A 14,722-nucleotide genomic window follows, 5' to 3' on the forward strand; every position below is an offset into this window, starting at 1 on the left:
ATTTATTTTTCATTTTCCCCCTTCCCCCCTGTTTGACACCAGCAGGGAAAGGGGCCAGTGATCCTCTGGCCGGGTGCCAGGGAAGGGCGACAAAAAGCTTGGGATCTGGCCGGGGTTTGTTTGTGAAAGTGTGTAGTTTTGCAAGAGTTAAATTTTCTTTCCATAATTGTTAGCCATAATGTGTATAAGACCTCCACCTTGATATGATTCCTAGCAGATTAGGGATATTAGATAATTTCCTTCTATTTATTGTACTACTGCACTGTATTATCTTTCTATCACTCAGATAATTACTAAGGAAATCTACATTAATTTTTTTTGGCTAGCACAAGGAACTGCTAAACACTGGCATGATGTATTGATGTTTTACACAACAAAAGTTTTCCTCCTGTCATTGTACAATAAATAAAAAGATATTTATCAAAATGCAAAGCCTTTCATGGATTTTAAAGAACAAAGCAAATAAAATACAAGATGAGCATGGAAGCAAAACCTAGAGGCTTCCTTAACTGAACAAAATTAAGGACTCTGAAGCCTGGAGTACTGTACATATTAAACACTCACATTCAAGTAAGATGTTGTTTGCTAAATTATGAATGTGTGTAATTAAAATCTAGTGGCTGTTTCTATGAAAGATTTACAATGTTATTTCATCGTTTGTCATGGCTAATTAACAATATTAGATGAAGTTTTTCTTCTTCAAAGGTCTGATTTTTTCTCATTTATTTATGTCAGAAGTGATAAACAGAGTAGTTAAAAGCTTCTCTGGGTACAGTAGTGAGAAAAGCAACATGTTCTTCTACACCTCGAAGGTTCAAGGTTCACATCCCTGTGGAGTAAAGCAACTCCATCTTCTTTCTAGTGAGAATAATTAAAATTTTCAAAGTGCAGAAGTAGCAGCCTTAAATACAGCGCAGAATAATTCCGAACAGAACAGAAAGTATTGTGGGGCTTGATGGATGGACAAGGAGAGAGTAAGCGTCAAATGCCATAAATTAAGCCAGTGGCGTTGCCTTAATGGTTGGGACGACCCTTGCAGGAGCAGAGAGAGCGCAGCGCGGGGTTGTTTTTCATTAGGTCTGAGTGTGATGTGGTGGTGGGGTGCGATTCTCGGCGTTACACACGTGCCTTTGCCTCCAAGAATTACCCGCGACTTCAACAGCCGCCCGCGGCGTTGGCGTCACCCGCCGCTGGAACGCGGCCGCTTCGGGGGTCAGAGGTGACCACGTGGACCGGGGTGACGTGGTGGCGTGGACCCAGAAATGCTGCATGCATTTTTAATTGGGATGGCAGGAGGGATTTAGGTAGGATGAAAGTAACCACCGGAGGTGGGAATCGACTGCAGCCCCATGGTTAGCTCCGGCACCTAAGTGTGCCGCGGGGTCTTTGATATGGGGCGGTGGGCTCGCTGGCTTGCCTTGACACACCGGGTGACGGCACTCAGGAGCTGAAGTGTGTGGAGAGAAGGAGCCCTGTAAATCCTCTGTTAATGCTTTGCTCTGTATTGACAAAAGTGCGTTTTTATTAACATTTTTTTTTTTATTTACTATCTTTTTCCTTTTCCAGCCCCAGCAACAGCAGGTGGCTACGCAGCAGTTGGCCTTTCAGCAGCAACTCTTACAGATGCAGCAGTTGCAGCAGCAGCACCTCCTGTCCTTGCAGCGTCAGGGGCTGCTAACGATCCAGCCCGGCCAGCCCACGCTGCCTCTGCAACCCCTCGCGCAAGGTAGGTGAGGGCTTTGGGAGCCGCCGGCCACGTGGCAGCGTGCACGCACAGGCACACACGGTTGTCGCTCAGTAAGAGAGAGGGGGAGAGAGAGACATCTCATCGGCTCATAAAATAATAAGCAGAGAAAAATCCTGACAGGCAGGGTGGGCATTATAAAGATTTATTTATTTTTTTTGCGAAGGGCAACGCTGAAATCGTGGACGGCTCTGGCTGGCGGGAGGCGGGCAGTTCGGAGCCCGGATTCGATTTGCAGAGTTACAGCCGGTCTGGTGGACTCGAAGCTGCTGGTTGTAGTAATCCGGGCTTGAAATCCTTCGCAGGAGGCATCTAAATCGATTCGTGGTGCTGGGTTCATGGCTAGGGGTGGCACGAGAGCAGCTTTTCCTTTTCTTCAGTGTGTTATTTGGGCCCTTTCTGGTTCCGGCCGGGCGCAGAGGAGCTCCCATCGGCACGCTGCCCAACTGTAGAGATTTGGTTGCCCTTTGGGCGGGAGAGGCGGCGGTGTCTCCTCTCTCTGCCTCTTTATACAGCCTTCATCTCACTGCCTGTGTGCGTCGGAGCTTCGTTCCTCCCTCCGCGCTGAGGCAAACTGGGATTAACTCCGTTTAATTTTAATGGTGTTATTGACAATTAGATCCTCCTACGTCTTTATTCAGTCCTGCACTCTGCAAGAAGTTACTGCTTTGCTGAAATCCCTATTTTTAATTTTTTTTTTTAAAAGATATTGATACACTGAAAGCAATAACTACTTAAATCATAATACTTTTGACAGTGTTTACAACCTGGGTTTTTAGTCTCTCTTTTCTCTTTGCCTTGAATATTTTTTTATTTTTTTGATTTTAAACTGGGTTTGTCTGCAAGCCTTGGGACGTTTTACCAGACTTGCCTCAGCCCTGGCTGCTGTGACTAAGGCAGACTGTTCAAAATTGGCGTGGCTCAGGGAAGACCACGATGCTGGTATTTCTGAATAACCGTGCCTTTTCCTTCCCTTGCCCCATCATAAATTTAAACATCCACCTCAACAGCTTGAGTCAGCTCAGGTTGAGTGATTCGGGCTCTTCAAAGCAGCCTTAGGGCTGCTACTAGTTGCTAAACCATATAATGAGTTTACATCCAGCTCTGCTCAGTTAAATGGGAAGGACGGGACAAAACTGCGTCTGTTCTTCACCCTCCTTTTTTGTGCGTAGCTGCAAAAGGAGAGCGAGGTGGATGGTGAATATTAACTTAGAGGGATAATAAAGGGAGACGAGGCTGGGCAGCGGAGTCTGCCTTGCTGTGTGGCTGGCGTGGTTTATTTCGGCTTATTTTTGCGAGGCTCGCCAATGGTATTTGAGCTCCTAACTAGTTTTTGGGGACTTGACACCTCCAGCTGCAAGACTCAGTTCAGCTTCCCAGCATCCCAGAGCTGGACGCCTGGTTAGACCATCGGGTAGTGGTAGTTGGTCAGGCACCGTCGGTGCGTGGTGTGGTGGGGAGAAGGTGTGAAATGAGGCCAAGAAAAAAGGACATGTAGACGAAATGCCATTTATACTTGCAAAACGTTGTAATGCGTGTTAATTACGCTTCAGATTTATTGTTGGAAGCATCCCAGGCTGTTCCCACACACCCACCAGACTCAAGCTTCAACCTCTCTAATTTTTCCCACAGCTCCTATACTATTAAGTTTGCTCGGTAAGGTTCATTGTATAGTACATCAGTTAAGCTGTCCAAAGGAGGGCAATTGGGCAGTGACAAGACACGCTCATGTGTAATGTGAAAGAAATGAATGTGGTGATGCATGAAGTGTAATCTGTGCGGTAACACATCGGAGACACCAGTAGGTAATTCAGCAGTCGTGGCATTGATTGATATGGTTAGCAGGGTAGTGTAACTATTAGTCCTCGTGAAGAAGCGCATTTAAAACCGAAGGGGTGCCGACTCGCATGCCGGAGACGACGTGAACATAAGCAGAAGGGGCTGGTTCTCGCAGGGAAACGAGCTGCGAGCGCTGGGGGCGGCGGGAGCCGGGGGCTCGGCGGCGGGAGGAAAGAGTAACTTGAGAATTCAGGCAGGTTGCAATACAGCACGATATTTTATTTTATTTTATTTTATTTTATTTTTTATCAGAGAGACGATGGCTTAAAACTGATGTCATTATGAGGTTTAAATCAACTTTCTGCTTGCTTGAACATGGTCACCTGGGTATGGAGGTACAAGGACACAAAGAGGTTGAGCAACTCTGTTTGTCTTTGAGCCGGTGATACCTGGGGTTGGGAAATTGAGTTCCGTGAGCAGTAATCTGTCAACTGTCCCCACAACATACATTTTTTAAACCTGTGCCTACATTTTCTTTCATAATGAAGGGGACTAGTTGTCCTGAAAAATGCAATGAAGGGCCAGGGCTATAGTTTAAAATAATTGGTAATGGACACTTCTTATTTGAAGGGGAAAAAAAAAAAAAAAAAAAAAAAAGACAAGATGTATGTCATGCCCTTTTGTTTTCAGAAGAATTTGCAAGACTGAGACAAATACTGTAAATGCGTGTATAAAAAAAAATCATCCCTCTAGTAAATGTAGCTATGGGTTCGGTTAAAAGCATTTTGCTTTTATTCTTAAGTATCTATAATAGTAATAAATGTTTCTAAGGAGGGAATGCTACTTCATAAGTGATTTTTTGGTTATGTTTTTAGAACTAATACATTGTTTAAAGCAGTATTTTAGTTTTTAGTGCTTGCCTATTGTCTTACACAAAATAGCACATCCTTTAATGTTATATTTGTGTAATCTTTTCTGCTTTCTATTTAGACACATCTATAATCTAGATTTTACAGCTGTACATAGTAGCAGTGTAAAAATAAACCGCATTTCAGCAGTGTTCTGGGGTGCGAGAGCTAGATCTTTAGTGTGTGCAAAATGAAACTGCAAATCACACTTCAGATCACCAGTGAGTGAAAATAATAGGACCGAGACATCTGGGTTCCCGCCTGCTCCCGTAGATGTGGCAGTTTCAGGTCTAAATCCCGTTACGGGTACGTACGAAGTCGCAGCACCGGCAGCAGCGATCTCAAGTAATTGCAGCGCAGTTCTGGGAATCTGACTTAAAATTTAGCTCTCGCTGTTAAAATGAAGCTGTTAAATGGTAAATTACATAATTTATTGCGAGTGTTCGTGGATGTATTTGACTTGCTTTTACCATTTGTTCTATTATTTTATTTAACCATTTTGCCGATGAGTAATGAGCATACCTTCCAGCTGCCCAGTTTGACAGGCTAGTTAGGAATTCTCTCCAGAATTATTCTAAAAGAACTAAATTTGTGGAAGGAGGAAAGGTTTGTTGTTTTTTTTTTTTTAATTTTATTTATTAATCAAGTGATGTCAGCGATGTGGTCTTTTTTAAGCGACGGGTTGTGCGCAGACGTGTATGACATCACAGTTAACTCTTTAATTTAATGTACATCCTCCTTATTATCCAGCGTTTTTTTCCCCACACACAATGGGGTGGTTTTCATTTTTCTTTGAATACGGGGTATAGTTGTCGTTAGTGCTAATAGGAATTACACTTCTGTAGGAAGTTAGACCAAACCCCTTGACTTTTAGAGGGCCTACAGTGAGGTATAAATATTATGTGTATGTGTATTTTAATGGATGTAATGCTTGCAAGCTTTTCCTTGGGATAAAGCATTAGTAGGTCCAGAAGTAACCGGGAGGGAGAGGGGAAGGGGGACAGGGAGAGGAAAGTGGGTGCTAGCCTGTCTCTTAATTAAAAATCTGCAGAAATCCAGATAAGGAAGTGGTGGCAAAAAGAAAAAAAAAAAAAAAGGCCAGTTATTTTTTCCCTATTTGCTTATTCTGGAAAATAAAAATAGGTGTCGACTCATACGGTCTCATATCAATATGTTATCATCAACAGACAAGTCTATTCACTATTGTTTCAATTGAGTAAACAGTGGTGTAAGGGTCAGCCGTGCTCACAGGTAATTGTTAGTGCGCAGACAGTCCTGTCAAGCGTGTTAGCTAAAAATACATCCCACACTGTCACTTCGCAAGGTGTTTGAAAATAATAGCCCCGATACAGGAAAACAGGACACAGGCTTGTGTACTGACCTTTTTCTTTGTTTAATTTGCTCGGAGGTTTAATTTCAGGGGACAAGTAATAATTGAATATGTCTAATAACTAAATGCTCATTTGGGACAAAATCCATCAAAATATAATTGGCGTTTGGGTCTGATGAAAGGAAAAATGACGTGGCTTTAGAGAAACGGATGTGTCCTAAGAATATCTGATCACTTAATGTATAAATTGAAGCCTCTTTCGTAATATATATTAATTGCAGATACTTAAGGATTTTAGCATTTTTTTGTAGTGAACCGTTACCAGAGACCAACTGTTTTTGTTAATGCTACTCTCGGAAAGGCGGGGAAGGTTATTGGTCTGTCGTGCAATAATTTACTCCTCTTTGATATGCAAACGATCCACGGTGAATATAAAAAAATCCTATCAGACTCATTTCACAGTTCTTAACCACTTAGATTCTCTGGAGTCTATCGCCTCATTAGACCAGTGCTCTCCAAAGCTAGCATAATTAAAATCTTTAACAGTTTAGCAAAGTAAAGATGTTTGGCTGATCACGTTGAGATGATTATCTATCCATTGTATTCTAAATGACAAAAATAAATTAAATTTAGACCTTGGCATTTTTTATTATGTGTTTCAAATGAATATAATGCATACTGCCTTTTTTTTTTTTTTTTTTTTTTTTAATTTCAGTACCTTAGGTTTGGTGAGATACATGCCTCTGTGAGCTGCTTGCTATGCGCTCAGAAAATGGCAGGTTTCCTTAGGGTAGCTCCAGTGCTACAACACGATGAAACAATGAACCGTCATCCAAACGATGATCTGGAAGCGCAGTGATGAGAAACCTCTTTAAAAACACACAGACACTGGCTTTTATTATTATTGTTTTTTTTCCTCTGAATATTTAAGTGATGCGTCGCTACTGCTAATTTTTTCCCATGGCCTTCTCTGAAAGAGCACTGAAACAGTCTTCAGTGAGAGAAACTTGACTTGTTTGATCATGTCACAAACATAAGCTTTATCCAAAAGCATGATCTCAGCGTGAGCCCGTGTCGCGCTGACGCGCGCAGCTCCCCTTCGTGCCTTCGCTTTGGCCCACTGGAGTTTGCGAAGTTTTCACTTCATTTCTTCATTACATTCATTTCTTGAATGCCGCGTCCTAAGCCTGGTGTCCATTTTGGCACAATTAAGAAAATATTTAATTTTTTTTATTATTATTGTTTCTTGAAGCTTATTTTATGTTTTCATTTTACTTTTGAATGGCTCATTAGCATCGATCTAAGAAATGACGGTAATAATAGTGTTACTTGTATAGAAAGTTACACAGTTTTTCAGTAGACACATCCATCAATTAAGTGAGCAGTTCGAGAAACCAAAATTAATGAGAAAGATAGGTGTGTTAATGAAATAATCATAGTATAATCAATTTGACTGTTAAAATTTGAAAAGCATTTCAGGAAGACAATATGAATTCATAATTTATGTCTAAAAGTGATTAATAAAAACTGTATTTAATAACAAAGCTATTTGTCATCATTTAAAACCTAAGCACAAAATTAGTCATATTGTGGTTCGTGTTGTCATAATAAAAAAGCGGAGTATTTTATTTTTTTCTAAGACCTTCCTTTCTTTAAAAAACAGGTTAGAAAGTACACACTTTGCTTAAAAAGAAAAAAAAAAATTAAAAAAAATGAAATTTCTCAAGCTGACTGCGGAGTAGCCCTTGGCCACCTTTGCTTTCAGCCTTGCTGTGAGCTCGGGGCGATTTCTGCCTGAGTGAGGACTCTGGAAATGGGCCCTCTGTAATCTTAATTCCAAAAAATAATTAACGTGGAGTTCGGGGTGGGTGGTGTGTTGTGTGGACGACCCCCCTCCTCCACTCACACACACGGGATTTTGCAGTCCATAGGTGTTGCAGGTGTCACAGCAGAAGATGTAGCAGAGACGTGCGGTGTTCAGTATTAGCTTTTAGTTATTAAAAAAAAAATAAATACATGCGCAAAAACACACACACACACACAAAACTAACACTAGGCTTTGTTTACTGACTCTTTGATTTAATTACTGTTTGAAGACGGCCGAATTAGCTGTTAATTGATTTAATTATCCAATTTGTTTGTTTCAGGCATGATTCCAACAGAACTGCAGCAGCTCTGGAAGGAAGTGACAAGCTCGCACACGGCGGAGGAGGCAGCCAGCAACAACCACAGCAGCCTGGACCTGTCCACCACCTGCGTCTCCTCCTCCGCGCCGTCTAAGACCTCCTTAATCATCAACCCCCACGCCTCAACTAACGGACAGCTATCGGTCCACACTCCTAAACGGGAGAGGTAGGTGCCGGTGGGGTTTCCACCCCTCAGCATCTCCGCGCAGCGTGCCGAAATGATGGCACGATGGTTGGGAGCAGTGGCCAACCGCCTTGGCCTCGGTTTTGTCCTCCACGTCTTGCTCCGCCTGATTTTTTTTCTTTTTTTTTTTTTTTTTTCTGGCGTGGTTGAATAGAGCCTCCACTGGGCAGAATACGGTCCTTTTGTTGGGATCTTTATGGCTTGTTAATTGGATCAATGCGGGCACAATTAGCTAATTAGAAGTGCGTTGGATAAGCATATTGGGGAAAGTGTGAAGAGCGTAAGCTGGGTTGGGTTTGTTTTTTTTTTTGAGTTTTGCATCGCAGGTGGTGTTACTCTTGATGTTCTTTGGGTTTGCGGGCTAGAGGTGAGGAAAGAAATCCGTTGGTCAGTACAGGCTGTTTTACCACCCGGTTTTCTGCCAAATTTCAGTGCCCCATCTCATCGAACACGTTTGCTTTTTTTTACTCTGTATTTACCTGCTTTCGCGAGACAGGGATAGGCTCGAGTTCGCTGGGTTTCTCTAAAACAAAGCGGATTTTTTTTTTTTAAAGTGCTGATAAAATTAGCTAACCGGTGTTGTTTGGCTTTTAAAAGTGTGAGTTAATTTATGCTTGCTAGGCGTGCATTGTTAAAAGAAATGGCTTAAATCAAGGGTTGTCTGTTGACGTGCTTCTCGGTGCGGGCTCTGCTTTATTCCAGAGGATGCTTTATTGCAGGTTTGTTTCTTTACACCCCCAGATTTCACTGAGGCGTGTCTAACAACATAACTTTTGCTTACGGTGAGCTAGACGGTCCCAGGAGCTGGGGCGGTGGGTGCCAGCTCCTGCCGCGGCCTCGGCATCGCCGGAGGAGGAGGAGGAGGAGGAGGAGGGAGGAGGAAGAGGGTCTGCGGGAGCAGCGGGGAGGGCAGCGCTCCTTTGCATTCAGGAGAGTCCCTTTGCCCATCTCGAAATGTTATAGCAGACTCTAGTGAAAGCTGGATTTTATGGAAACTGATGGCTTTGTCTTTCCGTCCTCCTTTCATTCATTAGAAAGAGGATAATGGAATTTTTAAGCCATGGAGTTTATATTTCTGGTGGTCTGAGAGTAGATTGATAGGGAAGCTATATAAATACCTCTTATATCTTTCTAATATTAAGAAAATAGTGCTGTTGGGAATAGATAGATTTTTAAAGGAGAGCGCGCCACTGTTGAAAGAACTGCTCTGTGTGTGTAAGGCATCGTTTTATATCCATTGCAAGGACATGGGGGGGAACACCAGTGTGTACATTTATAATGCATGTAAGCGTCAAGGACATGGTTTTCATGAAGACTTACACGGGATACTAAAAACAATTTGATGTTTATTAAACAATTAAATTCCCTTTTTGCTGCATATAGAGCTGAACAAGATGGGTTTATGACTTTTCAATAAATGTTTTATCTATGTTTTTCTTACTGAGCATATAAAACAAAAACCCATGCAGTGAAATGGATCTTCTTTCACTGAACAGAGGCATGTGCTGTCTGCTAATGGCAGTCTAACCGAGGAAACAGTATGCCGTTGCTGTTAAGTTTGAAACGCAGTGGAAATACAGGAATCTGTTCTGAAGTAAGAATTTTCTCTGTGTGTACCGCCAAGCAGAACTGGAGATCCCTGTGCCTGAGTCCCGTAATTGTGGCCTGGAGGCAACTGGGATCTACAAACAAGGCAATACATACGGTTTTGTTAGTAAAGTTCCAAATAAATTAATTTGGAAGGCGTAAACATGCCATGGTATTGTTGGAGACTGTATAGGTTAGAAAACTTAAAATCCTTAGTGGTTGAATTGATTGCTGTATTGTTAAAGCTCGCCATAATACTTTCCTTACATATCTATTGAGTGCCCTACAATATCAAAATACAAAGATAGGTGTATTTAGGAATACAAATAAGAGAGCTACAGACTTTCCTTTATCTTACCTCTATTTGGTACATGGAAGGTTTACGCCATCCATTTGCTGCAGTGATTGAATTACATCTTTATCCATAAGTAGAGCAGGAGACTACACGCAGAAGAATGCCTACTGATGCACTTAAGGGTTTTGTTGCAGTCTCATCAGGCACCGTGGTGCCTGCCTGGATTTCAGATGACACAGAAACTCCTCTTGTTGAGATGTGTGTTGCGCTGGCTTCCTTTCTGAGAGGGTATTTATCTACAGGCAGGGAGTTCGAGGTGGTGAGCGAGCGCTGAGCAAAGAGTAGCTGCGCTCCGCCGTCACACGTATATTTGAAAGCCCACAGAAGGTGAAATTTTAGCAGGGTAGCAAAAGAGAGAGCACGGGCATGTGTAGGGTTTTGGTTGGTTTTTGACTGCAAAGGTTAAGATGAGAAACGATGGCGGGTCTGGCGGGAGCATGGCTCGGCTAAACTTGCAGACAGACCTGTGCGCCTTCCCGTGCCCGGCTGGCGCGGCACGGCTGAGCGTGCGGATGCAAGGGGACTCGTGGCGGTGGTCCCGAGCCCCGGTTCAGGTCAGATGGGGCTGTTTGGAGGGGTTCACAAGGGACACATCAGCCCTCTGTCTCCCATTACAGAGGTCCACAATTCGGGCTGGCCAGGGCAGGAGTTTGGGTTGTGGCTTCCCCTCTCTTGTTCCCGCACCTCCTGTGCAACTGGCTGTCAGCTTCGGTCTCATACAACTAAGAGCTACTTATTTAGATTTAAACAATAAAAAGCACATAGTAAAAGCTGGAGGTGTCCTAACAGTTAAGCATAGCCACATCATAACGACTGCCCAGCAGCAATAAATAATCATATACAGGTAACATTAACTTTTAGAGTGTGCTGTAAAGCTGTTCCCCCCCCTCCCTCCTTCCTCTTGGGCTTTGGAGAAGGAGTGGGCTGCAGGAGGCGAGTTGGTTATGTGGGAGTTACTATCGTCACTGTCATCTCTGGCACATGTCACTGGGACAGTTCAGGCCATGTTTTACGGGGTTCCTGATCCCACAGGAGAGGTTGCGAGGCTGCTCGAGACCCGCCAGACAGGAGGGACTTGGCTGACCGCAGCGGCACCTGCGTAAAAGTCATGGGGCGAGCGACAGCCTCTGCTCTACATCTTGGGTAAAAAATCATTTTGCTTATAAACAAGGGGTTTAAAATAGCAGGAGGAATAGTCATTGGCTGCTTGGCATGCCCACGCGTTGCCGTGCCGCCTGGCCACGCTGCGGCTGCGTGGGGCTGCCACGCTCGCAGGTGAGTGACAACAAAAGTTCTCCTTTAGGGCAAAAAAAGCAAACGGCACGCAGGTGGCCACAGTCACCCCGGGATGTTTGAAAAGCAAAAATGGGTTCAAAAGCAGGACGCGTCCTCCATCCGTGGGCAGGGGCTGGGGAGCATCACGGTGCTGCTCTCGGGTTCTGCGTGCTCTGCGTGTATGGCTTTCACAGGGATGAAACAATTCTAGCTATAAATAATGGGTTAATGCTTTCATTCATTTGGGCTTTAAATGTATATTACATCTATGCTTTTGTCCCACATTTCGCCCAGTTTCTGTAAGTAGCAGCAGCAGCAGCTCTGGGGTTTGGTGCACAGCAATCTGTTAAGGAGATAAATAATCTGCTTTGGCATGACACTCCTACTCTCCTCTTTAATTTGTCTTACACAAGGAAAATTATAATTAAATCATTCAGGGTAAACCCTTGAGTGTAGAGAAGGAAAAAACACACTTTGGTAAAGATTGCCAATAGAGACCAACTTCCCTGTTGTGCCGTGCAGAGACATTTATCAATATTCAGCACTATTAAAGAGAGAACATTTCGTGTGATTTGTGAGGCGGATGCCAAAGCTCAAATCAAGGCTTGTTAAGATCCTTTCCCCATGCAATCATGGGCATTCAGCATCATTAGAATTCAGCACTGACTGTGTGTTTCATGCTTTGATTTTACTCAGACAATTTAATAATGTTTATTGTGCTGATTATATATATAAATTCACTCAATGCAATAAACATACCTCAGTCATCAGTACCCTAAGGGAAATATTTAGTTATAGATACTTGTATTCACTCAGGATAAGCGAAAGTGAGACCATCAACCAGCATGCAAACCTCTCATCATCTTATCAGCATTTGGGTTTCTTCAGTAACAAGCATTTTCCCTACACAAGTGAACAAATAAATAAATAAATAAATAACCCGAGCTAGTTCAGTACATCTGCTGTGCTTAGAAATGTCAAGGACGGTACCCGCTTTCCATCTCGTTCCACTGCATCTTATTTGGGGAAATCTTGATTATTTTCTTAAGAACAAGCAGGGAAACAAAGCGGGTGGATGCCCGGTCGCTTTAGGTGGGTACTAACTCTGTGTGCTTGGGAATAGTCCCGGTGTGGGTAGGTTTGGAAAAGCGGAACGGTGCAGAGTTCCTCGGCGCTTTGGGGTGAGCGGAGGTTGCTCCAGTTTGGGCTTGAACTGGGAGATCTGGGGGTGCTGCGGAGTGGTGCGGGCGACTGTGCGCTGGTCCCGTCCCCGGCACCGTTCGGCATTGACTGCAGCAGGGACAGGATGGTGGAGTCTGCTTTAACAAGTGAGTTAATGACGGTGCAGACCTGGTAGTTTGGGAAATGCATCCGGTTGCAAGGGATGAGGTGTAGAGTTGGAGGTGAAGGCTGTGCATCCAAGAGACCTTTCTCCATCCATCAGCAATCCCATGCTTGTCCCTTATTGGCTTCATACCCCTTCCAGCCATGCTCGAGTCTTGTCATTCCTCATAAGCAAGCAGCCATTTCATAGGAAAAATAGATGGGATAAACAAGGGGATTTTTAAATGAGTTTTTCTTGCCAGCATCGTGGGAGGAAGGAGTCTGGAGAAGGCTCTGAAGGGAAGCGAGAGGGACGGCGTGGCAGACCATTGATCTGCTGGTTAGGCTTAATGCATTGTGTTTTACTGTTGTTATCTTCCATGCCAGCTGATCCTCCATCAAAATCCCAAGGCCCTTAGATGAGGGCATTAGGATTCAGCACAATTAAGAATTACAGATTTCGGTCCATTATTAATGCTCGGGATGAAACGGTTCAGCCTGCAGTCCATATGCTCCCGGGGCCCGATCCTCTCTTGGCCTGCCGCGCCGCGCAGTCCCTGGCACTCGTTCTGCGCCGGTGCCAGCATCAAATCTGCTCCGCCGCGTCCACTCCTCTCAGTTGCTCCGTGCAGTTAATTTTTAGCTCGTCGGACTTTACCATCAGCAGAGTTGCGTTAGGTGAGGTTACTTCCAATCCATTCCCCCTAAAGAAATTGGTGTTCCCGGAGAGTTTCCTCCCAGAAAGGTGTTGGTTGCTCCATGCAGACAAAACCCCACCACCACCCTGAGGTTGTTTCCCACGGTCTGAGCGGCTCAGGTGCTTCCATGGAGCTTCCTCGCCACGGAGCTGGGTTGGAGCAGAGATGCCCATCTGCCTATCCCATAAACCATCCCGCTGTCTCCCTGGCTGCTGCTATTTCTTCTCGTTGGACCCAGTACGGCTGTGATGGCGGTGGGGCTGGTTGGGCTGTTCAGTGATGGTGACACTGCGATGGGCACCAGCCTGGGCGTCTCCATGGATGATGTGCAGGTACATCCCAAAGCGTCCCACTGCCTGATCCCATGGCACACGCTCCCCCGCCAAAGATGCCACCCCCAGTCGCTGTGTGCTCTCCCCGTCTGAGTCTCTGTGATCAGCTTTGGCGGGGGGGGGTGGAAATCAGCTGTGACTCAGACCTGGAGTTGCTGATCTTCAGTTTTAAGCCTTATCAGGCACTTTTTATTGTTTCTGCTTTTACAAATTGCGGCGTGGAGCATCCTTGGCGTTGTCCGCACCTACCGTCTGCTGCGGCACACGCGGTTTTGAGAAACCTTCTGCCGAGTCGGTTGTACAACACCGCTTGCTCCTCGGTCTGGCCGGGAGCGCCCTCATCAAATCACGCTTTTCAAAGAACTGTTGCCCTAAACCTTGGAAAATTGTTTCTGGTTTATTTTACTTGGTTTTCCCCACAAAAGATGCAAAGTTAACCGGTCCGGGATGACATGGTGTGGCCCTTTGCTGTGTTTGATGCTTGGCCGTCCCCGGGAAGCTGCCCCGGCATCGGGGAGCTCCTGCACGCCAGCGCTTCGCCGCTTGCTGGTCCCGTGTAATAACCGTCAGTTGTACAACTCCAAACACTAAGCTAATGTATCAAAAAGCACTTAAAATAGATTGGGTGAGCCTTGGCAGACGCCTAACAGAACTTTTCCAAATTTTAGCATATGTATTGTTTTATTCCTCCATCTGGCTAACAGATCATTGTTTGATATCTGAGTGCTTTGCATATCTCCTCCCTTTTCTTGCAACTGAGATACTTACACGTGCATTTAATACAGCTTAATGCTATTTTTACATACCAGAGAAATAGCTGATGGCTTTCTGTTAATTGCGTGCGCTTTGCAGTTAAACTTTTACTAAAACATTCCTGTCTAAATACTTGAAGTCCAATGAAAATTTGTCCTCTTCTTTTATTAGAGGTGTTTATGTAGTAGTCTTAAAAAGGGACCTGTTTTTGTTTTACTGCGCCATGGATTCCTGTTTCTTTTTATTCCCTCCTGTGTGCAAGTTGTCT

At 44.3% G+C, this 14,722-nt stretch overlaps 1 protein-coding gene across 8 annotated transcripts in view; it reads left to right on the forward strand.

Moving 5' to 3' along the window:
- FOXP1 (forkhead box P1) overlaps nt 1-14,722 on the forward strand; it is a 339,864-nt gene that overhangs the window by 271,502 nt on the left and 53,640 nt on the right. For 5 of the 8 annotated variants that reach the window (XM_009883575.1, XM_009883571.1, XM_009883576.1 and 2 more), the window contains 2 exons: nt 1,573-1,726; nt 7,909-8,113. In XM_009883575.1, the coding sequence (XP_009881877.1) occupies nt 1,573-1,726; nt 7,909-8,113 (359 nt within the window). Of the gene's footprint in view, nt 1-1,563; nt 1,727-1,990; nt 1,994-7,908; nt 8,114-14,722 lie in introns of all 8 variants that reach the window. The other 3 variants (XM_009883572.1, XM_009883573.1, XM_009883574.1) reach the window with 3 other exon arrangements.

Source organism: Charadrius vociferus, unplaced genomic scaffold, assembly GCF_000708025.1.
Source record: "Charadrius vociferus isolate BGI_N301 unplaced genomic scaffold, ASM70802v2 scaffold324, whole genome shotgun sequence".
In the NCBI taxonomy this organism is placed as follows: domain Eukaryota; kingdom Metazoa; phylum Chordata; class Aves; order Charadriiformes; family Charadriidae; genus Charadrius; species Charadrius vociferus.